General features: G+C 49.5%; 1 protein-coding gene across 3 annotated transcripts in view; it reads right to left on the bottom strand.

Moving 5' to 3' along the window:
- Positions 1-845: 845 nt before the first annotated feature.
- The window catches only part of USP22 (ubiquitin specific peptidase 22), a 37827-nt gene continuing 13349 nt past the window's right edge, over positions 846-25323 (bottom strand). For 2 of the 3 annotated variants that reach the window (XM_046677826.1, XM_046677829.1), the window contains exons 2-13: positions 23620-23752; positions 19146-19259; positions 17388-17489; positions 16032-16201; positions 14420-14567; positions 11625-11730; positions 9873-10031; positions 7476-7602; positions 6545-6636; positions 5611-5673; positions 4795-4944; positions 846-3961 (exon numbers count right to left, since the gene is read on the bottom strand). In XM_046677826.1, the coding sequence (XP_046533782.1) occupies positions 3919-3961; positions 4795-4944; positions 5611-5673; positions 6545-6636; positions 7476-7602; positions 9873-10031; positions 11625-11730; positions 14420-14567; positions 16032-16201; positions 17388-17489; positions 19146-19259; positions 23620-23752 (1407 nt within the window). In that variant the 3' untranslated portion in view covers positions 846-3918. The remainder of the gene's footprint in view (positions 3962-4794; positions 4945-5610; positions 5674-6544; positions 6637-7475; positions 7603-9872; positions 10032-11624; positions 11731-14419; positions 14568-16031; positions 16202-17387; positions 17490-19145; positions 19260-23619; positions 23753-25323) is intronic. The other variant, XM_046677828.1, reaches the window with a different exon arrangement.

The following is a 25323-nucleotide window of genomic DNA, read 5'->3' as shown; positions in this document are numbered from 1 at the left end:
TATCACATTGAATAACCCAATCGCACACTTTTCTTATTCCTGTCCTGGAAAACTCAGGCTTTGCTGGTTTGACAGTCTTAGACCTCGAGGCAGGAGTTTCCCCGGGGGGCACAACAGTGGTTCTATTTAATTTGAAGAGACTGCCACACAACAGGGACAGGCAGTCTAAGCCTGGAACCCAGTGGGATTCTCTGACGCCAATGGGTCTTCCACATAAGGGAAGGAAAGGAACTTGTCACAAAGGCATCCAAACAAGGACACCTCAGGAAGGAGGGTGCGGGTCAGCCAGGTTACAACCAGCTGCAGTTCCCAGGACAGCGGAGGTGGACAGGGAGGGGCAGGAGATGCCACAGGCATCGACAACAGCCCTGTGACCAGAGTCAAGGGCAGCACTCAGCGCATACCTCGTCTTTGCTTATTTATTTATACACGCTATTTTCTCATCACATGGGGAGCTTGCTACACCTGCAGATCCCCACACCACATCCCAGGTCTCGTAATCCAGCTGGGGCAAGGACTCCTGCACGTGGAGAAGACCCTCGGGTGCGCACACCAGAGTCTGAAGGCCCACGGCTCTCCTGGATCTTGGCTATGCCACCATCCTGCCCAGAGGAGGAGGAAAAGGTCAAAGAAGCAGTGGGCCACTCACAGAAACGAGACCAGGCAGGCTGCACGGACTTCCCAACGCCCAGAGCTGGCACAAGCTGGGCCCGCGGCTCCAGCACTGGACTCGGTGGGTTCTCATCTCAGCAGGGTCTGCCCTGCGGGCGTCCACAGACAAGGAGGGCCTCGCATCCCCTGCCCCCCGTTTGGCCGCTGGCATCAGTAAGGGGACGGCTGGCCGATTTTCAGAATAAAAGGTAGCTTTATTATGACATAGGAACGACTACAAGCCATTGGGGTGGAAGGTAGAGTCAAACAGTTGCTCCAAACGACAGGGAGAAAGGAGGTGTAAACGTCTTGGTAATAAAGTCCACAGCATGATCAGTGGAGTCCTCTCCTAACAATTTTTGTTTTCAAGGCTATAGCAAGGAAACAGTCGCTTTAACTGTCAGAGAAGAGCAATTTTACGTAATGAAAGCACACACACCAAGCCGGACTACAACAGCACAGGTGGACGCGGCGTGGGCTGCTCCGGCGCCCAGCCTGGAGGGGAGGCCTGGCCACTCCACCTCCCCGGCCCCACTCTCCCGGCACTTTACACTGCTCGGAACTCACTTCAGACACCAGAGGGAGAGTCCACTGTTCCAGTGCGAAGCGCTGAAACGACAGCCGTCATCTCAGGAACACAGGACATTTTAAACACACCGCTGGGAGTGGAGGGGGTCACCAACGATTCCTTAGTGGTCAGACGTACTTGGCCATGATTGGAAAACCGACACAGGGGTAGTTATTAGGAAACAAGAAAACCATTTTCCTGAATTTAACAGTCAGATTGGGAGCTAAAAGGAAAGAAATTCCCAAACCCATCATGTAATATTTTGTTCCCAAGAAGATGAATTCAGACGAGCGCGTCGACGGCAGGCCCTCTGGCCGGCAGTGCAGCACCAGCGGCTCCTGAAGCAGTGCGCCGGCCGCAGGAGAACTTCTCAGTAGCAGAGAGGGGGGTAAGTGCTTAGAATGCCAATGCCAAAGGGAATAAAGAGAACTAATTTGGATACAAAAGTTTAATGTCTATAAAACATAAACACGGCCTCACTGTCTCTCCCCAGTCCTCCTGTGCTCAGAGCAGCTGAGCCCCTGAACCCGAAAGGAGACAGGAAGGGGTGCAGGGGAGGAGACACACGTGGGGAAGCAGGGCTGGCAGGCCACAGGGAATCTGCCAGGAAACCCCACGGCCAATCCATCTGCTTTGCCCCCACTTTGCACCCAGGCCCTGCAGCAAAGCGAGATGGCAAACCAGAGGAGATCTGCGGGCTCAGAGCTCTGCAGACCTGCTTCAGTCCCTTCTGCTTTCCCTTGGATTTGTTCCTTATTACAAGACAGCACCTCCCCAAAGGAACTCAGCACAGCACAGTCACACACGCACACACATCCCTTGGGCAAATGGGGACATTTCTGGAAATCTCGCACCCACCCATATTTCTCTGATAATGCTATTTGAAAACATGCTTTAAAACTTACGCTCCTTAAATGCAGAAATACAACTGAGAATGAACTGTGCAAGTGCTTAAAAAATTGTATCACTAAGGATTTTGCCGTATATGATGATTCTGCAGTATATGATTGCTGATTCCCATATTCTAGCATTTTCCAGGCTGTGCAGTAACTACTCAACTCCTAACTTAACTATCTAATGAGCCAGATCTGGTCCACTGACTGTTTTTCTATGTCCTGTCACCTAAGAATAGGTCACACATTTTTAAATAGAGAAAAAAATACATATCAGGATGTGAAAAGTCCCATGAAATTCAAATTGCAGCATCCATACACAAAGCTTTATTAGAACACAGCCACACTCATTTGTTTACGTATTACCTAGGACAGAAACCATACGGCCCACAAAGCCTAAAGTATTTACTATCTGGCTCTTCACGAAAAAAGCTTGCTGACCCTTAAACAGCTGACTCTCTTCCTCTCCAGGAACAAATGCTCCACAGCTCAGACGCAGACTTGGCTCCCAGGACAAGCACAGCTTGTTCACAAACTATAGGAAAGCAACACCGCCTCCCCCACGGCTCCGGGTTGTAATTTCTCAGAAATGGACAATCTAAGTTTGGGTTTAAGTAGATACATGCAGGCGAGATATCTTACAAGGAACAAACTGTTCATCTCCTCACTCAGCTCTTCCCAAAGCTCCATCACAGAGTCATCTTTTCCTGCTACAATTGCAACGATACTGGACGTGGGGCAGAGGCTCCACAATGAAGCGTGGCTCCGCTGGAAGCCACTCAGCCTCAAGCCGGCCAACAAGCAGCAACGGGACAGCCAGCGGGACAGGAGGCCAGGAAAAAAATACAAGGAAACAACGAAACCACTGAAAAACACTTCATTTACTTCGAAGACTACTGTGATAGAGCAGTTGTGAGCTGCAGCCCCATCCTCCTCTGCTGCACCTGCCAGCTTCGACCAGGACACAGATGCTTCCAGACGGGAGGGGGACGGAAAGCAACAAAACCAGCACCAATTCAAAAGCAAGTTCACTCTCGAGAATAAAGGGAAAACTATCTAAATTTCAGTATAAACTCAAGAATTCATTCACATCACTATCATTACATTTATGAAATTCACCACTATGGAAAAAGATGAAGAAGAGGGAATAAGAAAATGCCTATTTTTAGAAATCCAACAGAGGACACCTGGCTGGCGCTTCCACATGCAGTCTGACGCTACGTCATCCGCAGAACAACGCGACTCGAACCCCAGTGAGCCCCTTCCGTTCACAGGCGCTGGGGGTTCCTGATGTCTGCTGATAAAACGGAGGCTAAGAGTTCCACACTACGTAGATTTCATACGCAGACTCACACAGAGAAAGACACTTGCAAAGCCCTTGGTCCTTGCACAGCATCTCTGTCTCTACTGCTCTAATGCATCCATAATTCTAGGATGGGCTGGCGCCTTTTCAGCTCCACACTGCCGTGCGGAAGCACCAGGACAAGGCTGCCCTGTGCGGAGGGCACCCACACGCTCTCTTGAGGAGCACAGGAGAGACACCATGACTCATCTCCTCTGCCCCGACCCGCACAGAGCACAGCCTTCAGGTCGTGAGGTTCCTGGAGCCTCCCCCAGCCGCAGTGCTTGTCCAGTCGACCACCCGGTCCTGGGCACCCACTGTGGCCGTCTCTGGACAGGCTGCCACGGCCCTGACACTCCTGGGGCGCTTCTGTGCGGGTGGCAGTGTCCTGTCAGGGAGTGGGGGATCATCTTGAGAGGCGGGCCAACTCATCGCCTTCCTTTGCTGAGCGGCTGCGGACGCGGTTACTCGTACTCCAGGAACTGTTTGTGGTAGAACAGCAGGTACCTGAGGACGTGAAAACACAAAGCTGCTTGCCTCCAACCCTCCCAGCAGGAGCACCTGCACCAGCACGTGCCAGCAGGCTGATGCCTTGGCTCGGTGGGTTTTGGCTCTTAGTCCCCAAGGAGGAGGGTCCTTAGCCAAGGAGCAGGAGTGCCCCACCTGACGCCCGAGCCCCCAGGCCTGTCCTTCTGCCCAGCTACAACAGTCACGAGCCCCACCAGTCCTGCCTCCCACACAGCTCTGGAACTGGCCTCTCCTGTCCAGGCCTGCTGCTGCCTTCATGTTGGGGCTGTTTTGGTGAGAATCCTGCAGTGGGTTCCGGTCCAAACCCACCTCTGCTCTGGCCTCCTCCCTGTCACAGGGCCGTCCTCTCAAACACAAACTGCTCTACACGCAATCTCCCACGGGGCCTGCCCCACTGCTTGGGACACCAAGTCCAGGAGCCTCGCAGAGTTCACGGCAGCTCATCTCTGGGGCTAGGACTCCTACTGACAGGCTCAAGACTAAGGACTTAGTGAAGCTCAAGGTGGATGACAACGTGCCAGGAAACGACATGGCCAAAGCAGAGAGGGGCCACCAGGGAAGTGACATGCCAGCTCACGCCACGGCCACAATAAATGATTGCCCATGTTTGCTGTGTTAAGGCATTAATCAAGGGTGCCCTAGTCAGGTATATTCTCTCCTATCCAGGGACTGATCACGGCTGGCGTCCTGTCCAGAACAAGCCTCCTGACTTCAGCAACCAAAGGGGAACATCCTTCTACAGTACTAAAAACAGATGTGGCTTTGGATTCCGATGCACACATGGGGAAGCGAGCTGCCACCCCCAGACGTACCCCTCACTGTCCAGCACATCCTCGATGCTGGCCTTGGTGATGATGGCATCGTCACACTTGAACCACTGGTCCTTGTGCTGCCTGATGAAGCTGGTGTAGTGGCCGCTCTCCAGGGTCCCCTGGTGGTTAACAACGGCAAACAAGGAGTACCTGGCAGGGGACGAAGGAGCGGGGAGACGGAGCAGTCAGCTTCACGACCGTCGGAAACCAGACAGCCTAAGCAGTCAGAAGCCTGTATGGTGAGGGGCGGCCCATTGGCCCCCAAGGGAACAGCCCAGGCAGGAAGCAAGGCCAACGTGCAGAGGAGAGTGAGCGCCCACCGGCCCCACTCAGCCCTCGAGCTGCTCTGCTGGAGCCGCTGGAGCCACGTGTAGAGGAGATACCGTAACCATGCTCTCTCATTCTTTCTACCACAGCAACAGTAAAAAGCACGGTGAAGGAAAAACAGAGGCTTTATTGCAATGCCAGCAGAGGCAGAGGCCAAGAAGCCCAGATTTCAGATGCTGAGCTTTCTCTCTTGGACGGCAGCAGCCAGACTGAGCCTCCCTCACACACAGGGCTGTGGGAGAGGGGTCCGGCCCGGCGACAGGAGGGGGTGTTTATGACGCGGGCGTGAAGAGCCCTTTCCTAACAGAGGGCTCAGGTGTTTCAACACAGGACAACAGACAGCGAGAGAGGAAGCAGGCCAGTGGCCAAAAGGAACGAGAGGTCTGCCACCACCACTTATGAATCAGGTTGCCTCCCCAAGAAACGCTGGGAGGGCCTCTCTGCTCACCTGCAGGGACACTCAGGGTACACCCAGAAGGGACCACTTACTTGTTATCGTTGTTGAGACTATCCATGGGCTGCTGGTACTGTCCATTCATCCTGCTCTCTTTGCTGTAACCAACGACAGCAAAACTCAGCATCACTTAAAACAATGAACCAAAGGGAGGCCTGGCTTGAATGATGACACCAATACTGCTGGGGGCCCACTATGCCAGACACCATGCTGGGTACATCCTATACAGGCCTTCCAGTTCTGCCCACAACTCTCCTTTTTAGGAGAGACTGCCCCGCATTAAGGTGAGGAAACAGAGGCTCAGGGTGGTGAAGTGAACTGCTGAAAGCACACCTGTGTGAGACACGGAGCCAGAGAAGGTCCAGATCAACGTGGCCCCAGCTCTGGCAAGGGCGGGATCTTCCTTCAGCCCTGCCAGCACCTTGTTGCTTACGTGCCCCCACGTTTGTGGCAATTTGTTACAGTGGCCCTTGCAAACTACCACGTGTCTGAGGTGTCAGTGCCGCGGTTTTCAGGAGGGTAACTTTCTTTTTTACAATAATGAACGATGCTTTATTGATGTGGTACCTTGGTTGATCATACTATTTTTCTAATCTGCTTTTCTGAAAATTAGGTCATCAAATTTATGCTTTCAGCAAAATCATTTTCTTATTGCAGTAACATTGGTTTATAACATTATACAAATTTCAAGTGTACAACATGCATTTCCATTTCTGCGTAGACTATATCACGTTCACCACGCAAAGACGCATTACCATTCGTCACTGTAAACACGAGCCCTGTCACCCCTTTCGCCCTCCTCCCCTCTCCCTTCCCCTCTAGTAACCACCAACCCAATCTCTGGAGGGTGACCTTTAAGATCAGGCGATAATTCGGTTTGAGCAGGGGCGGTTGTATCGATGTCTACAATCGCCTCCCCAGGGACCTGTGCCCTGACCCAGAGCCACACCCCCACAAACCCTCTCGTACCTGGACGCCATGAAGGGGGTCATGTCCAGCTCCAGGGGAAAGGACACGTATGTGGTAATCTTCCGCCTCAGTTTGGCCGAGTGTTCGAATCGCTACAGAAATGGGGGAGAAGTGGGAGGGGAGAGGAACGGAGCTGTGAGGGGCTTCCTCTGATGGCAGTTCTCTGTGTACTCCCAAACGTGGGCTTTCCATCGACTTTCTGAACTGCCTTCTGACCACGTCTAGAGCTTACAGACTCAGTAACACAGTACCAACCCAGAGAAATCTAGTCTATGGGGTTCGAGTCAAGGCTTGAAATGAAGTGATGGTTCAAAGTGATAAACACCAGGTGTACAAAAAAGTAATCTCACCACAAACCCTGCAAAGCGCAAGGTGAGAGAAAGCAGAACGAACACCCACAGCCTCTGGGAGCAAAAGCGAATATACCACTCCTGTCACCAGACAAGACATTCCTCTGACCAGATCAGGGGCCACCAAAGCCAGCCGGCAAGCTAGGAATTGTTTTTTTTAAAAAAATCATAAAACAAAGAAGAATATGAAACAGAGGTGGCACGTGGCCGTGAAGCCTAAGCTACCTGCCATCCGGCCCCTGAGGAGACCCCAGTGCCAAGGGCCTTAGTTTGCTTTCAAGCAAACCCTTGGGAGGCGGCCGGAAGAATCGGGCAGGAGCAGCAGCAGCCCCTTAGCACCCCCGCGCCCAGTGGAGGGGCTCACGCCCTGGTTTCCCGATGGAGCAATCACTTTTCTTCTCCACAAGCCTCTCCCGGCTCCGGAACTGGGAACAGAGCCACAGCTCGTCACCCGCTGCTTCCTTCAGGGCTCCTCACTGGGTCTCTGCGTTATAACGTACTCCACATCCCCCAGCGGGCTCCAAGCTGCACTTGGACAAACAGCTGAGTCTGCCCCCGGAGGCTGCTCCCTGGAGACCCACCTTGAGGTGGAAACAGGCCACGATGGGCAGTTTCTTCATGGTGAGCTGTTTGGTGGACTCCTGGTAGCTATGGCAGCCGCTACACTTGATCTTGGCGCTGCTGCCTAAGTGCTCTGGCCTGGTAAATCTACAATGCATTTTAAAAAATGTATTTTTAGGAAAAGAAGATGGGAGAGGTCAGAGAGAAGAGTTATCACTTTCAGTGGTTTCAATTAACCGATTTCCCTACTAAAAACATCAAGTTAGGGACGTTTACAATTTTATGACGATGACAACAAACTATTTCTTCCTTTCTCCCCTCTATCACTTTAAAAAATATCTTAAACTTTTTTTTAACGAAGTCTGGTGAAATAGTAATAATTTTCCAACTACCATAAGATCCAGAAATCAAATTTGTCCCAGAAAAATGAAAACTTGTGTTCACACAGAAACTGTACATAACCTAGATGTCCTTCCATGGTGAATGGTTAAACAATCTGTGGTACATCTTTACCATGGAATACTAGTCAGCAATATAAAGGAACCAACTCCTGATACACACAACCTGGTGAATCTGCAGAAAATGATGACGAGTGAAAAAAGCCAATCCTGAAGGGTTACAGGATGTATGACTACATTTACGTTACATTCTTGAAATGTGGAATTTACAGAAAGGGACAACAGATTCGTGACTGCCAGGGACTAAGGAGGCAGTCGTGGTGGGAGGGCAGGAGGTGTGGCTGTAAGGGATCCTGCAGTGACGAAATGCCCTGCATCTTGGCTGCATCCATGTCAATATCCTGGCTGTGATACTGAACCACAATTTTACAAGATGTTACCACTGGAAAAGAGTACACGGGATTGCTCTGTATTATTTCTTACAAGTGCATGGGAAACTACAACCATCTCAATATAAAAAGTTCAATTAAAAAAAGGAGATGTTTGCAGAAATGGTAATTTTCTAGTGATGATGAGACAGACTCAGCTATGCTGAGACAGCAAGCATTTCTGGCACAGGTGGTAGCTACTAAAGATAAAAATCCCTAAAACAGATGTTTCAATATAGTTCATGCCAAATTTTTAAAGTTTAAAGCTGAAAAACAAATATAAAATTCAACCTTTTCACAATTGGATCTGGAAATGCTCATTTATCCTTTGGAAATTCTGTCACCCCACGAGGGTGAGATGATGCCGCCACCCGAAGCTGAGCCTGTCTGCCCATGAGGTGCCTGGAGCCGGAGCGTGGATAGAACGGCTGGGTCTCGTGGAGGTGGCAGGACGGAGCGTGGCATCTGAGCCGCTCACTGCAACCTCAAGACCCAGCCCACAATGCACCAGCAAAACCCAGATGTGGGACAGTCTGAGGATAAACCATCTTCTTTTCAACAGAGAAGGGGCACGGAGAGAAGAGATGGCAGCTGAAGCCTGCGGATCTGAAAGGGACTCTGAGACCAGCACCAAATGTAACAGGGGGACCTAGTTTGGATCCTGCTTCGTGGGGAAAGCTTCAATTTTATTGAAATTTACAACTAAATTTAGTTTAGTTATAGACTCGCTTGAAAAACGCTTTTTTTTTTGCTTTTGATTTCTCATTTCCATATTTTCCAAATTAAAAATTTCATACTCCATTTCTATCTAGACATATCAGTGTAACAAAGCTGATGCATTTTAAAATTCTAAACATGCACCTCTGGGCCTGCTGACGACACAGGAAGGTAACAACCTGGAAGCTTGTCTGTCTTCATAAGGAACACTTCCACCCAACAAGGACTCGTCTACAGTGACCCTTAATTGATGCAATTAAAAGAAAATAAAAGCTATGAAACTCCAAACTCAATTAAAGTTTTGGAAGGGGTTCTGGTTTCCCCACAATTGTACGTCACCGCTATTTAAACGCGTTTTACAGCACCCTAAATCTTATCGCTCATCTCAATCAACAACGTGTAAGTGGACAGGCGGAGCCTGGACTGTGTGGGCAGCACTCCAGGTCTGCATCACCGGCAGAAGTGGATGCTGCCACAGCGTGAGGCCAGCTCGTCCAGTGCAGGCGCTGGGGTAGGTTACTATCACAAAAGGGGAGGGAGCTTCGCCTGCTGCTCGGTGGCTCTGTTAATTTACATGGGGGGGGGACAATAGCTGTAATACAGACATTCTAAAACACAAAGCTGGGTGGATAGAAAAAGCTAGCCATCCTGCAAAAATGTGACAAACTAGTAGGAGCCACTGGGCACCAACAACAGCCATCGGCAGGGTGACATATCTTCTCTGTTTTCTACCGGACACGTGAAAGAAAATCCTACAGCGGCCCTGGGCGGCCCTGAACTTACCAGGACTTGACTCTGACAGCCTCGAGGCAAGGAGACGACACTGGCCAGGAAGCCCTTACTTTCCCTACACAGCGCAAGACAGGCTTCTCACCTTCGCAGGCAGTCCGTGAGAGTGGTGGTTCCTGAGACGTGGCTTTCCCCGTTCACCACGCTACCCTCGCTCCCTGGGCTCAGGGGCCAGAAGGGGGTGGAAGAGCCAGGCAGATCTAAACTGATGTCCCAGAAGGGATCTATTGTGGTGGAGACGCCACTAGAAGCAAAGGGAGATGAAAGCCCATGAGAACTGACATCCACACACAGCTTCAGAAGTCCCACTGGGTGGAGCGAATCTCAACTCCGCCCTTTTATGCAAACGACATCGAAAGTCAGAAAAAGCAGAGTGCTCACACAAATGTGTCCTGGGCTCCTAAGGGGGCCTGGGAAGGGAGCATGTAAACCACTTCAGGCAAAGGCTGCTCCTAAAGCAATGGTTTGCAAACCAGCAGCTCATCAGTCACTGTGGGATCTTTGGGAAAATATAAATTCCTGGGCTCCATGTCCAGAGGTGCTGCATCCATGGATCTCTCTTGGCCGCATGTGTGAACTGCAGAATTTCTCCCTGGGAACCGGGCACTGCCGGCCTTGGTAGTAACTTAGACCTCCAAACACACGTCACACGGAGAGCAGGCACCAACCAGGCCCAGCCCACAGGCCGCACAGCTGCATCTCATGTTCTACTTAGCACAGCCAATTCCCTCCCAGAGCTCTATTCAAAATACGCCACAAGAAACTCTCACACTAGGAAATCCACTACACATGCGCAACAGGATGTGAACCGAGACGACCTCCTGCTGACGGAGTCGCGCACCCCAGGGCCCACAAAGGCCACTGAAACTACGAGTCTAAACCCCGCTCAGAGGGCCAGCCCATGATGACGTATGCTATGGAACAGAACGGTGCATTTTTAACACAGGCAAAACTGACCATTTTCCAATATCTAGTCTATCCTACACAAACTGCAAGCGGCAATCCATCACATGTTCTGAAGTAATTTTCGTGGATCATGGCCAGGGTTTATAAAAACTGAACGCGAACGAAAACGTGGGGGTGCACAGACACCGCGTGGGAGGGTCGAGGCCTCACCAGCCGATCGTGCTCCTTCTGGAGAGGGAGCACGGAGCTCCAAGGACAGAGCCTCCACTTGTAAAGAATTAGGGACACTACCGTGAAGAAAATGGAAAAGGAAACCATAAAATAATTAAAACTGACACGGTTTGGAGCATGTATACCAAGTATCTGCCACGTGTGGTCCAGTCCTTCTGGGGCTGTTTTATTAGGGTCCTGGTGTCAGCGACCCCCAGGAAAGCTGAGACGTGGGGGGAAAGATTCAAAGCACACAATGCTGGATATGGACGGTCTCCACATGAAAAGCCACATCCCCGTTGGGGACCCTGCCCCAGCCGACGTCAGCATTCAGGGTGACCTGCTAACTTCTCCTGTCCTTTGTATTGGAGCTATTTTACCTCGACACATGCCTCTGGCGTGGCTGTCTGCACTTCTGCTTCTCAGCTGGCTGCTCCTCTGTAAGAGCCACACGACCTACTGGCATACCACCGAGAAGGCAGGACTGGGGTGGCGCTGAATACACGTTCGGCTCCAAGAGTTTGAAACCTTCACAAACCTCTCAGAATGCACCAGTTTTACTGACTGGAAACGCGCCCCGATGTTCACTAAGCAGTGCCGGAGTGAAGTGAGTCTCACTGGTGGGCCGGGGGTCCCACACGGTGGCCTGGCTGGCATGGCCCAGATGGCTCCCCGTGTTGCAGAAGCACCCCCTGCATCCCTCGGAAGGCCCTGCACTTACTGGCAGACCTGGCAGGTGACGTCTGACTGCAGTCCGCCTGTGAAGATCTGGTCTATGATGCAGCTGCAGTGGTTGGGGTTGTTGGCCTTCTTCCCGTTATCGTCACCTGGGGAAAGAACGCAGCTCTGGGATTCACATCCACACCTGAGTCAGCAAGTTTCCAAGAGCCACATCCCACGGGTGAGGCCACTCACCCATGGAGGCAGGATGAGGCCAGGAGAGCTGACACTTTCAAAAGGGCAACAGAGAGAATTGGCAGGGAACGGGATGAGCCAGCCAGTGTATTTCCAATTTTCTTCTTTCTCTCCACTCCCTAAAAGGATATCCTTAACTTCTATCCTGCCACTAAAACGTATCCAATGACCAGCAGCTGGGGAGGGTTACTGATTCCGAGGTTGGGCGGAGAATAACTGAGTGAAGCTTTCCACTGAGGTGGCCTGACACACTGCGGGTCAGAGGCTGCCAGGGAAGGCCCTCCTTCTCCCCCGGACTAGACACAAACGGGGGCCTCACTTCAGAAAGTATTACTGCAGAATGCTTTTCTCATCAGTTCCTGCATTCTGGGACCTCAGAAACAGCTGTTTCCCAGTCAGCTGCATCTAGGTAAGTACCACTCCCACCCTTTCCAGCTCAACACAAGTTTTATTCATACTTGTGTGTAGACATATGAACACACGGTGGAGTGTAATACATATTAATACATATTGTGTATACATTCTATTAACTGTCATTCAACTAGACGATGGGGATAGAGAGTGTGTCCGTATGTATACATACAACACATATCAAAAAAGTAAAATTATTAAAGAGGGATAAAGGACGGACATTGGGTCTTCTGATGGCAGCTGCCTGGAGAGATTAGGAAGAAATGCTACTTAGATGGATTTCAAATTCATGGGACAAAATGCTAGGATATGGGACAATACATACAGGAAGATGCAAATAAAAATAAGCCAAAAAGACACCTGAAGGTCACAACACCATACAAGAACGCCTAACCCAGTGCGTGGGGGGGCCCGGCTACACGGCCTCCCCACATGCTGTGAACCAGTAGCCTGATGAACTCAGAAGAATTCTGATGACGTGCTTCTATGGGAAGAGCCTTCCATTCCTTTTCAGACTCTTCAAATGGAACGTGTCAGAGAAGCAGGTCACAACGGTTTCATCGTTTTTTTTGTCATATGAAAATTTTAACTAAAGCAATGCATTTCCACACAGCTGATTTTTAGAACAGATTAACACCAGTTACAGAAGGCTCTCAAATGGTGGAGTAATAACGCCATCACCTTCCACGGCGGCTCCTTTCTGTCGTGGACTGCACTCGATGCCAGGAAACCAAGCCCTACCCAAGCTGCTAAGCAACGCTCAGCGGGCTCCTCGGGCAAGCACTAAAAAGATCACATGTGTGTTTTCAGGAGAAAAGAACTTAAGCACAGTCAGGTGTCACTTAGTGACAGGGACAGGTTGTGAGAAACGTGTCGTTGTGTGAACGCCAGAGTGTACTAACACAAACCTAAATGGTACAGCCTACTACACACCTAGGCTGTATGGGACTAATCTGAGGGAACCACCGTCATACGTGTGGTCCACTGTTGACCAAAATGTCATTATGTGGCATACGACTGCACACATACAAAAACCCTACAACCCAAACCCATGACGACCAGAACAAGCCATCTTATTTCCGGTCTGGCTCGGCTCTGAGCTGTAACCTCAGACCACACAGGGCACTTACGAGAGACTGAGAAGCAGCAGCATGAGGCCGCTCACCAAGACCTGGACAACCAGGGTTTTGCTTCTTAAAAAACATCAAGGTGAAAGAAAATTAGCCAGAGGGCTATCACCCACAACTAGCTGTCTCAGCCCAGAGGCCACAGGTAACCAGGTAACTCTGCTACCCCAGCACACTCCAGTTCCACCCGAGCATGCTCTGAGCCAGCCTAGAACTCATTAGGAATGAAAAGTGCTGACTTCACTCCAGGCCCACGAGGCAGAAACAGCAGCGAGCCCTTGGGGTGACTCCGACCACACTCAGGCTTGATAACCTCACTGGGCTAACGCCTGCGTCAGTAAGCTTCCACACAGGGCCTTCAAACGGGGAGCCCGCGGTGGGCAGGGCAGGGGGACCCACTGCGGCTTCCTGCTCAATCCTAATCTCTCGCCTGCTGCCCCGCCCCCAAACCTGCAAATCTGCAAACTGGTGAGGCCGCCGCCCTCTGGGGCCAGGCTGTGGGACTCGACTACGAGGAAGCCCAGCTCCAGCAAGATCCTAAGAGGGACTTGAAAGTAAAGGCCCTTGGCTGGATCCAAAATGAACTGACTCAGGGTCAGGGAAGCGCTGGCACAGGCGAGGCTCAGGCTCCTTTACAGCACGGCCCTGCGGCCTTTTGGGAGCCCCTGAGAGGGGCGGGAGCAGGAGTGCCGGTTCAGCTGTATCTGGAGCACATCTGGACGCTCCCGGTCTGCCACCACCACAACAACTCATGGGAGCCGTAGACAGGCCCCTCCCAAATCAGGCCAAGAGGAAGCTGGCGGCAGAGGACTCAGGGCAAAGGCCCATCAAGAAGGGAGAGCTCACTGTCCACCGTTACCGGTGACACAGGACCGACCACCATGCTGCTCCACTCCCAGCAAGGTCAGAAGACAACACCCAAATGGCTTCCTCCTTTCAAAAACTACGAAGAACCTCTGTGAGGTACTAACGTGCTCTTCTTACTGGGAAAAACATGCGATCCTAACACACACGAACTCTGAGAGGCCCGCACGGAGCCCGGGCTGCAGGCGCACGGCCGCACCTTTGCAGTGCCGGTGCAGGACGTCCAAGGCCGCGATGAGGAACTCGTGGGCGTCCTGCTGCTCGTAGCCTGCCAGGTGCCGGGCGTGAGTCCACACCAGGTGCAGCAACTTGTACGGGATGTGGGGGGACCGGTGCCCAGAGTAAAACTGCTCAGAGACAGGAAATGAAAACGCTGGTCAGGAATGAATGCTACACTCCAAACACAAAGCACACACAATGGAAAAATATTTAACAGCTGCCTAGAACTTCTAACGGCTACTCTGACAAAAATGACTCCATTTTGTTTTCTTCTTTTTTGCAAACTGCTCTGTTATTTGGACTCACTGACTTTTTGAGTCTGTATATCGTTTTTTCCCTTCCCACCATCTGTCTTCTACAGATAAGCCAAAATGATTTGTCAAAACAAAGAGATCTGTACACTAAAAGGTGAATTATGCCGTTTGTAAATGATACCTTGATAGATTTGAGCCTAAAAACCAATCAGATAGAGATGAATTTATCACCAGAAGTGCCCACCGGAAATGAGTGGACCCACACGTGTGTAGCCCCCCCTCATTAGTTTCTCTACCACACCGCCTGTCTCTGTGTTTGGCCCGGCGACACCACTCAGCTTGTTCACTGCCGTAACCCCAGCAGTCACTGCACGCTGCAGGTACGCAGGCACCGGGTTAGGCTAGACCAAAGGTCGGCAGGCATTTTTTAACAGGTCCAGATAGCACAGGATTCTGGCTTTGCAGGCCAGATGGTCTCTGCTGCAATGGCTCGATCACTCCTGCCTCTGCCGCGGGCATGTGAGGGCCGCCAGAGCCCCCTAGGTCACTGAGGGGCGGCTCCCAAGTGGGTGTGAGGTGCTGCAATCACAGGTTATGGGAAAAACAGACTTAGCTGCACCTGCTGGCTCCTGTGTTAGACACTAAAGTACATCCAGGTGCTCTCAGCAACCTGTGGGGCAGGAAGTATCGCCCCCCATAGTCGGGTGCGGAGGGACTGTACTTGCTGAGGCCACCAAGCTGAGTGTGGAGGGTCCAGCCCAAGGACGCCTGAGCCCAGCCTGAGCTCTGCCATGCTGTAAGCACTGGCTGGAGACAGACATGGCCAAGCACGACCTGAGTGCAGCTCACGGCCAACCAGGAGAACAGAACCTGATGTTCAGAGCAGAGGAACACAGAGACAGGGACCTCTGGTGAAGCAGACTGAGAAGGCCTGGCAACAGAAGACAAGACCCACTCTCTCTGAGAACAAAGCAGGCAAGTGGCCTGCGCATGTCCACATGCCTCTCTGTGAATCAGGATGGCAGACATCGCGGAGCAGGAACACCACAGTATTTAGGGACAAATGTCACCCACCAGTCGTGCTTCTTCCAAAGGGCTCTTTTTCATCCTCTAAGTCAGCAGTGTGCCTCTAAAAATGATGCTAATAGCCTCTTATCTAACAATCTCTTTTAGAAAAGATGCGTTCCATAATAAACGCACATATTAAATATTTACTCACTACATAAGGTTTTACAAATTTGCTTTTCTTTATAGTCAACCTTATTTTCTCTTTTTTAAAAGAGAAAACACCCCATGTAATTAGAGAAATGTTACGCTGCAAAAGTCAACAGTGCTCACCTCCTGAAAAAGTGACGACATCTCACAGACCAGGCAGGAGCTGGGGCTCTGCATCTCACACCTGTGCCTGTCGGAGAGGAAGAAGTCTCGCAGCAGCGGCGTGTGGGTGAGCGCCTGGACGATGCAGTTCATGAAGCAGGTATTGCCAAGGTTGATGAGCCCTCGCAGACCTGGGCAGGAGGCAGGCGGGAAAGCAGGACTGGCTTGGGCACTGAACTACAGCAGTCCTGCCTTATCTCTGCTTTTGCTTTCCATGGCTTCAGTTACTGAGATCAATCTCAGTCCAGAAACATTAAATGGAGAACATTAAATGGAAAAAATAAACAATTCATAAATTTTAAATTGTGCACCATTCTGAGCAGCATGACAAAACCTCGTGCTGTCCCGCTCCATCCCATCCGGGAGGGGAACCATCCCCTTGTCCAGCCTGTCCACATTGTATATGCCACCCGCCCTTTAGTCACTTAGTAGTCGTCTCAGTTATCAGATTGCCTGTTGTGGTCTCACAGTGCATGTGTTCGAGTAACCCTCATTTTATTTAATAATGGCCCCAAAGCCAACTGTTCTTAGTTATTGTTGTTCGTCTCTTACTGTGCACAATTTATAAATTAAACTTTATCGTAGGTCTGTATGAATAGGAAAAAACACAGTGTATCTAGGGTGTGGCACCATCTGAGGTTTCAGGCATCCGCTGGGGGTCCTGGAACGCCTCCTCTGCGGTAAGGGGGACCGCTATGTGAGCACTACTGAGTCCCAACGGCACTGCCGGGGCTTCCTCCACAGTGCCTGCTGCGTCTCTCACTCAGTCATTTAAGAAGCAAAAAGAAATGTAACATTCTTCTAATTTTTACAACACTTTTATACGAACTGTTCAGAGGAATGTTCATCATCACCCACCCAACTTCAGCCACTGTATGTTTTGATAGAATTACCCAAAGATATTCTATAACAACAGGACAGGTCAGCAAGAAGCCTCTCTAACAATCAAAATTATTTTAAAAGTTTCTAAAATGTATTTCTTGAAGTCTTAGAAAACCCAGGGAACCCTCCCCCCTACACACACATTCCTCTCCCTCAAGATCACTGTACACAGCATCAATCTGGCCAGAATGAACTTGAGCCGTTTCATGCAATGGTGTGAGGGCCGCGGTCACTGACTGCATCTGCCTGTCCCTGCCCCAAGCCCGCTGCGGATCCCCGCAGAGAAGACGGGCTCAGGAAGTGGCTGGTGAGCAAACCGATGGGTCAGATGAATGCAGGGTCTCACAGAGAATAGTGATTCGAACACCAGTTGTAAACCCCGAGAAGTGAGCCTAGCTGGATGCGCGCAGAGCCCCCGAGCATGCGCCCACCCACCTATGGTGCAGTTGGAGGTGATCTTGCGCCTTTTGGGGTTGTGTTTCAGCAGTTCAAGCTCCCGTTTGGTTGGTTCCCAAGTTGAAAACTTTTCTCCAACGCCTAAGCAGACGAAAGACAGTTCCAGATGCCGTTAGCCCAATTTTCATCAAGTATGTTAATAAACAAAAGCAGTGGGATATAATACTTATATCAGGTTGTATTTCAAAGAGGGACAGCAACAGCCTGAGGTCATTCTAAAACCCTGTGACACTGTAAGGGACTACACAACATGTGCAGGCCTTTCTTTTAGAGGATGTGCTATGAACAAGCTGTTTGCTGCAAGAAAAGCAATACCTCCAGTTAAAGCTAGCCTAACACTAAGGCCAAAATGGTGGTTTCTTCAAAGCCTTTAGTCCTTGAGTAGAGAGTGCAGCAGGGGCGCCAATGGGAGTACGTGGCAACCCAGATGAAGGCGTCTCCTGAGAGCGAGAGAAACTGACAGCGATGAAATGCACTTGTTGAAAGGTACTTTGAAAATACACCTTGTTGAACAGCTCTACCCATAAAAGATTTAAACCAAAGACAATACTGATGTAAATGCTAGGCAGTGTCACATGTCATCCTAATACTCATCCTATTCCATGCTCCCAAAAATTTCTGCACGATTCAATCAATATTAAAAGACATAGCATCTTGCTGACAGACGGAACTGTGGAATGGTTTTAGAAGAATTCTATTTTATTCTGGGACACACATTTCTCAGCCCTATGGTTTAAGTGTTCTGCACAGAGAAATAATATACTCAGACTTAGTTGCAATGTTACTAAATTTTTGAGTGGGAAAAGAAGAGGAAGTTGGTTAAAAAGACTGTTCTCCAGAAAAGATTTGTTAAACACAAATGATTCTGATCCCTGAGAGCACCTGTTCCTACTGTTCCATTCCCAGGAAATGGGGTTTTTAAAGCAAAACAATAAAGGCAAAAAACTAAAAGAGATACTGGGTTTCCACGTTCTCTTTGTAAACAGGGACAGTTCTGCTGGTTGAGATGCTCACCCGTCAAGGGGTAACTGTATCTATTACTGTTGTTGTAACCCATGAGCGTCTGTTGGAAATAAAAACTGAAGGAAAGAAAAAGATCAGGTGAACCAGAAAGAAATAAATGAACAATGAAGAAAACAGATACATGATATTCATGTGTGTCCCTGACTATGAATCTGATGAAGCAATCGTGTGTGGACAGGGAAGTGACACCAAGTGAGAAACCCACACTGGTACCAAAGCTACTGTGAGACAGAAAAGAGATGTACTGGCCTCTGTCCCTGGCTCCTGGCACAGGCTCCTAAAACCCTGATCACATCCTAAATGGTAAGAGCACTAGGAGCATCTTTTGTTCTCTTGAGGTGACTTTGGGAGGACTCCTAGATGGCTCCTAGGTGGGGGCTGGTTACCAGAAAGATCAAGACATGATCAGAAGCTTGGAACTGTCAGCCCCACCCTCCCACCCTCGAGAGAGGGGAGAGGGCAGAAACAGAGTAATATCGATCATGCCCACGTGAGGAAGCCTCCATAAACGCCAATAACAGGAAGGAGCAAGCAGGCGGCTCGTCCCACCGAATGCAAACCCAACCTGCAGAGCCCAGCTGCCACCCTTTCTCCCTGAACTCCCTCTCTCCCGAGATCCTGATCTTTTATTTCTGCAAGTTTTGTCCTTGACAGCCAGGAGAGGATGCAGGACTAAGAGACAAATCAGGCACACAGTTCTAGACAGAACCAAACCTTGCATTTTCCAAGCTTTCCGCTGCTCCTCTTTGGCAATGATTTCCATGTCCTTGTCGTATATGTAGTCCTGACACAAAAAGCAATAGATACCGCCATACATAAGCTCTATGGCTGAAAAGAGAAAGGAGGGAAGAGAGAGAAAATTTAACTAAAAATTGAAAGACAGGGCTTAAAGACAAATTAAACATAAGGTTTTTAGACATTTGACTGCACCATTTTTCTACTCTCTAATCACAGAATTTCCTCCCACGTCAGTCAGTTTATCCTACATAGATGAAGCATGTGTATTTTCTTTTTTTTTTTTAGATTTCATTTTTCCTTTTTCTCCCAAAGCCCCCCAGTACGTAGTTGTGTATTTTCAGTTTTGGGTCCTTCTAGTTGCGGCATGTGGGATGCCGCCTCAGCATGGCCTGATGAGCAGTGTCTTGTCTGCACCCAGGATCCAAACTGGCGAAACCCTGGGCCACTGAAGCACGAACTCAACCACTCGACCCCGGGGCGGCCCCAGCATGTGTATTTTCTTGGGAAGCTCCTGCCAAGGTAAAGGGAGATGCCACACCCACATTCCACACAGGACCCTCTGCCTCTTCTCTGAAACAGTGGTATTTCGAACAGGGGAAACTTCCAGAGAGTATGATGAGCCCATGAGGGCTCTCGGCCGCCTGACGCGCCGTGGCCGTGCTTCACTCTGTCTAGAGCTGACACCATCACGACAAGGAAAGCAACAGCTCTGTGCCCGCGCTCCCTGTCAGTACGGCGGTAAAGCAGCCTCTGAGCAGAGGGCCAGGGCTGCCTGCTGCCCACCCGTGCATGGGTCCTGCACTCTCTCAACTGCCCCGTCTATGAAACAAGGATGAGAGCGGGTTCTTAGTTACTTCATCATAAAGATAAATAAGATCAAGTCCTTCGAGTACCTGAAAGAAAGGGACTATCTCTGCTCAACAATTAAAAAGGATTTTTTGTCTTGGATTCACCAAGCGCTATCAGGAGTCTGAGAGGCAATGTGGCCGGAACAAAGAGCACCGACTCACAATAAATAGCATTAACCCTGGCTCTGCCACGCACGAGTCATGTATCTTTGATAAATTACACTTCTTAGACTTGATGCCAAAAGCACAAGCAACTAAAGAAAAAACATAAACTGGACTTCATCAAAACTGAACTTCATGCATTAAAGGACATTATTAAGAAAGTGAGAAGACAACCCACAGAATTGGATAAAATATCTGCAAATCATCTCTCTTAGGGGTCTAGTATCCAGAATATACACACACTTCCAAAATACTTACACATATATCATAAGGTACAACAAAAAGACAAAGAACCCAACCCAACTAAAAAAACGGGCAAGTGACCTGAAGAGACATTTCTCCAAAGATGCACAAATGACCAACAAGCACACAAAAAATATTTAACATCACTGGTCATTAAGAAAATGCAAATCAAAGCCACAAGAAAGTATCACTTCACACCCATTACGATGGCTAAAGTTAAGAAAGAAAGAAAAGTGTCGGCAAGAATGTAGAGAAATTGGAACCCTCATGCGTTGTTGACAGAAATGTACAACGGTACAGCAGCTGTGGAAGAGTCTGACGGCTCCACAGAAAATTAAACACAGAATTACTGCATGACTGACACCTCACTCCTAGGTATATATCCAAGGAAAATGAAAACATCTGTTCCACACAGAAACTTCCACATGAATGGTTACAACAGCATTATTTCTAAGAGCCAAAAAAGGTGAAAACAATCCAAATGTGTATCAACAGATGAATAGATAAACAAAAGGCGGGACGTCCACAGAGACTGTTTGCCATACAAAGGAACGAACGACTGATGCTGCTGCAACACGACGAGTCCTGAACACACGCCAGGAGAAAGCAGCAGACACAAAAGGCCACACACTGTATGATTCCTTTTACAGGAAATATTCAGATTAGGCAAATCCAGAAACAGAAAGGAGATCAGTGGTGCCAGTGGGAGTGGGCTGGGGGAGGAAAGGGTGGAGAGTGACTCGTTAATGGAGATGGGGTACTCCTCTGAGGTGGTGGAAAGTTTTGAAAGCAGAAAGAGATGGTGGTTGCACAACACAGTCAATGACTAAATGCTGCTGAACTGTATACTCTATTACGGCTAATTGTATGTTATGTGAATTTTGCCTCAATATATAATTTAAAAACCGAAAGCAACACCCACAATCAAGGTAGTTTCCTTGGAAAAGTATTTCATAGTCAAGATAACTATTCTAAGGATGAAGCCTTGCCTGCAGCAAGACAAAAGGATCAACGATAGGAATCAGACACCTGGATGAGAGTGACACGTCGACCAGTAAGTTGGAGACAGGCCCTAGGATTGTGGGGCTCTCCCACGGGTCTTGTTTTCACACTTCAGCTTACTTGGGAATTCCCAAGCCTCAGCTGACATAGGTACCATGCATGGACAGGGCCTTTTCCCTTGGTCACAGGATGACCTTGAGAATAGCGGGGGAAAAACATCATCAACTCAGAAGTAAGCTGATAACCACACTCCCCAACCCCACACATGTACTATCTTTTTTGGACAACTAAAATAACTCTTCTGGGATGCAGAGAACAAAGCTAAAGGCAGTACTTTTAGACCTTCTGTGGCTCATACAGGCAAAATCCACGTGCCCTTGTGACTTAACATAAAACTTGTATGAAACTAAAAAGTGTGAAATCAAACTTCTCCAGGTTTGTCATCTTCCGCTACTGCACAGGCCTCACAGTTACCTGAGACCCCAACATCCTGTCTATGCCACCTGCCAGCACAGACGTAGTCGACCAGCAAAGGTGACTGACTACACCACGTTACAGTAAGCTCCGTTCTCTAAAGTGTGCACTTTATCACATCACATCAAGGCAATTTTGGAGGACAGGTAGGACAAAGGCAACAGACCCTTCCAGCAGACCGCTATCACACCCGTCGCATCCCACGCCGGCCGTGCTCACCGGTCCTTGCATAAGGCCTTCAACAATGGCCCACTGCTACTGACAGTCTCTGTGGAAACGCATCATCCACAACATCCAGACAGGCCTCTCCTGCTACTCAATGAAAACTGGATGCCCAGTGAGAAACGTTTCCAATAATCCACTTCAGGTACCAGTATAAAGACTGAAGGGTATTCCAGGAGACAGAAGAACTTGGCCACAGGAAATCAAGGCTCTTCACTCCTGATACGACACTCAGCTGCTCAATTAAACTGCCCTTGAACATTCTGCAAAACATCCCCCATAAAACAGCAACCAAAATACCCAGAGCCTCGGATGCTGCTCTGCGGGGGCGGGCGGGAGCTGAGGAGGGAGAGGAGCGGAGGGCAAGCCTGTGCGGGACGCGGACACCGTTTCCTGCCAGGGCAGGCCGCCCTTCAGCGTCCTCTCCTGCTCCCTGCCCTCCTCCCCACCTGGACACACACGACTACTTTCTAGTCGTGTAGGAAGGGATCACTGGCTGCCTCGCCAGTCCTCCGTGGGACAGGCCGCCCGCACAAGCGCAGCACTGCGGGCACTAGAGCTCTCCCTCCAAAGAGGCCAATGAGCCCATCGTCACAACCTGAGCCCCCAACTCCAGCCGTCCTTTTGCAAACGCTTCCCTTAAGTTAACAGTTACAAATGAGACAGGTCCACGGGAGATGACTGAGTTGGTACAATTTCATCTCTACTACTTAAAAAGGCCTACACAATATCTTTAACTGGAATTGCTAGACCCACGTGATATATTTTCTAGAATAGCTTCTCTGGCTTGGACCTTTTGAAAGTGATTTTCTTAAGGATATCCTAAAACCTCACAATCATTTAACAGAAAACACTATTCTGAAGGAGAGAATATTTAATGACCACAGTTAGAAAATACAGTTGAGCAAAACTCTGCTTTATGTAACTTCCAGAATGTATGACAACAGTTTGAATTCATAAGTCTATGAAATGTAAATTATCTTAATGCCACAGTGCTGTTAGCCTTTTCATGAACCAGTATTATTGAGAACAATGAAAATCCATTACAGAAAGCAATAAAAATCACCTATGGACACCCAACTCCATGCTGACATCACTAACCTAACACTCCATTTAAGATCTTTCTTTGCAAAATTTTGCCTAATCTAATTCCTAATCATGCTTTTCAGAGGGAAAGATGAGTCTCTGATATTCCATTAAAGAAAAGGCACATGTCAAAGAAAGCTGGCTGAAACAGTGAGCCACCATAATTTATCACTTCAGGCTGCATAAACATTAAACCAACTTAAAAGCCTCGGGGCCAGCTGGGCACATAGTCCATCTGAGTTAGTCTGTCCCTTCCATCTCCTCTGCGGAGTGGCACAAGGAGGGCACAAATTATTTTAGATAAAGGAAGTGGACTTCCGCAAGAGTGGAACTGCGAATCAAGATTCAGAGAGCAGGAGTTGGGGCAAGGACGGTCCCCGAGCCCAGTGGGACATCGCAGAAGGGTGCCTTACCCAGGTGGTGCCGTTTCGACTTCGCATGTTCATGAATATGTTTCTTTGTGAAACAGCCGAAGAAGACACAGTGGAGGCAAGAGTGAAGCCTGTTCAGGTGGACACCACAAACATGACAGACGCACGACTTTGCCTGAAATTCAAAGAGAATTAAAAATCAGCACATGCTATGACAGGAGTTCTCACAGGGAACATTCCAGCGCAGTGACCCACAAGGGGCACACTATGGGGGAAAGGAAGGCGCGGATTTCTTCTCAGTCTCACCACACTAAAAGATCACCTTGTTAATCCTCTCAAGTGCCCCAAAAGGTACTTAGTTCATTTAGCTCAAAACTAGCACCATGTAAGAAAAAACAGCCCATAATCTCAATTACCAAAACCAGCAAGTTTACCACACGAAGCTTTAGGAGCAGTGTCTTTGTGTTCTCCTCCGAGTCCTGACAGGGTGCCCACCCCAGCTCCCGTCCCAATCCCAGACCAGCAACTCACAACCTAGTCCCCCTTCACCTGACAGCATTTTAAGCTTTATACTCCAGGACCGTGGCGAATTCGGAAGCACTCTGTCACTCACTCAAGAAGAAGGTGAATCAGAGCAACATACACAAACAAGGGAAAGGAATGGTTTACTGCCAAGAACTAGACCACAGAAACCTAAAATTGAGGTCACAGAAATAATGAGCAGAGTGGCAAACAGCTCTTATACACCCAAACCACCCTGAATGCCACTGTTTCCTAGCACCCTATGACCATTACAGTTATATTAGCTATAAATCTCCTGCAGATTATCAAACTGAATTTCCAGCCTCTGAGATGACACGACTGTATGTACTTCTCTTCTGTTTCGAGGTGGGAGATGGAGCAGGGAGATGAAGGAAAGTAGAAAATAAATAGGGTATGGGGAAGAGAAGCCTAAACAAAACAGAAAGGGTCTCTGAAAACAAAGGCTGGCGACACGGACACTGCACACTATCTGCCAGATGCGCACCAGACACTGGTGCTGGGGTCTTTGGGCAGTCTGTCCCACTCAATCCTCACAACTACGCCACGAGGAAGGTCAAGCCCTTCTGACGTATGAAGAAACTTACTCAGTCACAGCTGGAGGACACTGCTAGAACGTGGACTGCGACCTGCCTGACCCCAAGAGTCCACACTCTCCCCTGCAGCTCCGAGGCAGCCACTTCTAAGATTCACTGCACACACAAGACCAAGGCAAGGGCCCAGCCAGCAGCGACAGGTGAGCACTCACCCAAGTGGAGGGCCGAGGGAGGGCAGGACAGGGCACGAGGACCAGTCTCACACCTGTATTTACAGAAAACGCGAATCGTGACTTCTACCCAGAGAGTAACTGCCTTAAGGGGACCTGCACAGGGACCTTAAGAACTTCTCTGGCCTCCAGAACAGGCAGAGTCAGTGCGGTGGGTGAGGCAGGACACAGGAATGCTCACTCCAAAAGAGTGCCCTGCGGCTGAGCCCCAGGTCAGAAGCCACAGCAGACAGATGAGCACCGCGCACCCCCTGTAATCGCATGGCAGGCGCTCCTTTACAGGGGTGCTCAGAACACACGCCCAACCAGGCCAGTGGGAGGTGCAAGTCCTCCAGAGCAGCCCTGGGCTAACGAGCCCTGCGGGAGGGCCCCGAACAGCCCTGCAAGGAGCTGGGCACACCATCAACTCCACCGACAATTTTATCTGTGGACTCACATTC

Source organism: Equus quagga, chromosome 11 (genome assembly GCF_021613505.1).
Source record: "Equus quagga isolate Etosha38 chromosome 11, UCLA_HA_Equagga_1.0, whole genome shotgun sequence".
Lineage (NCBI taxonomy): Eukaryota > Metazoa > Chordata > Mammalia > Perissodactyla > Equidae > Equus > Equus quagga.
The sequence above is the reverse complement of the archived record's forward strand: the minus strand, read 5'-3'. Positions and strand labels throughout refer to the sequence as shown.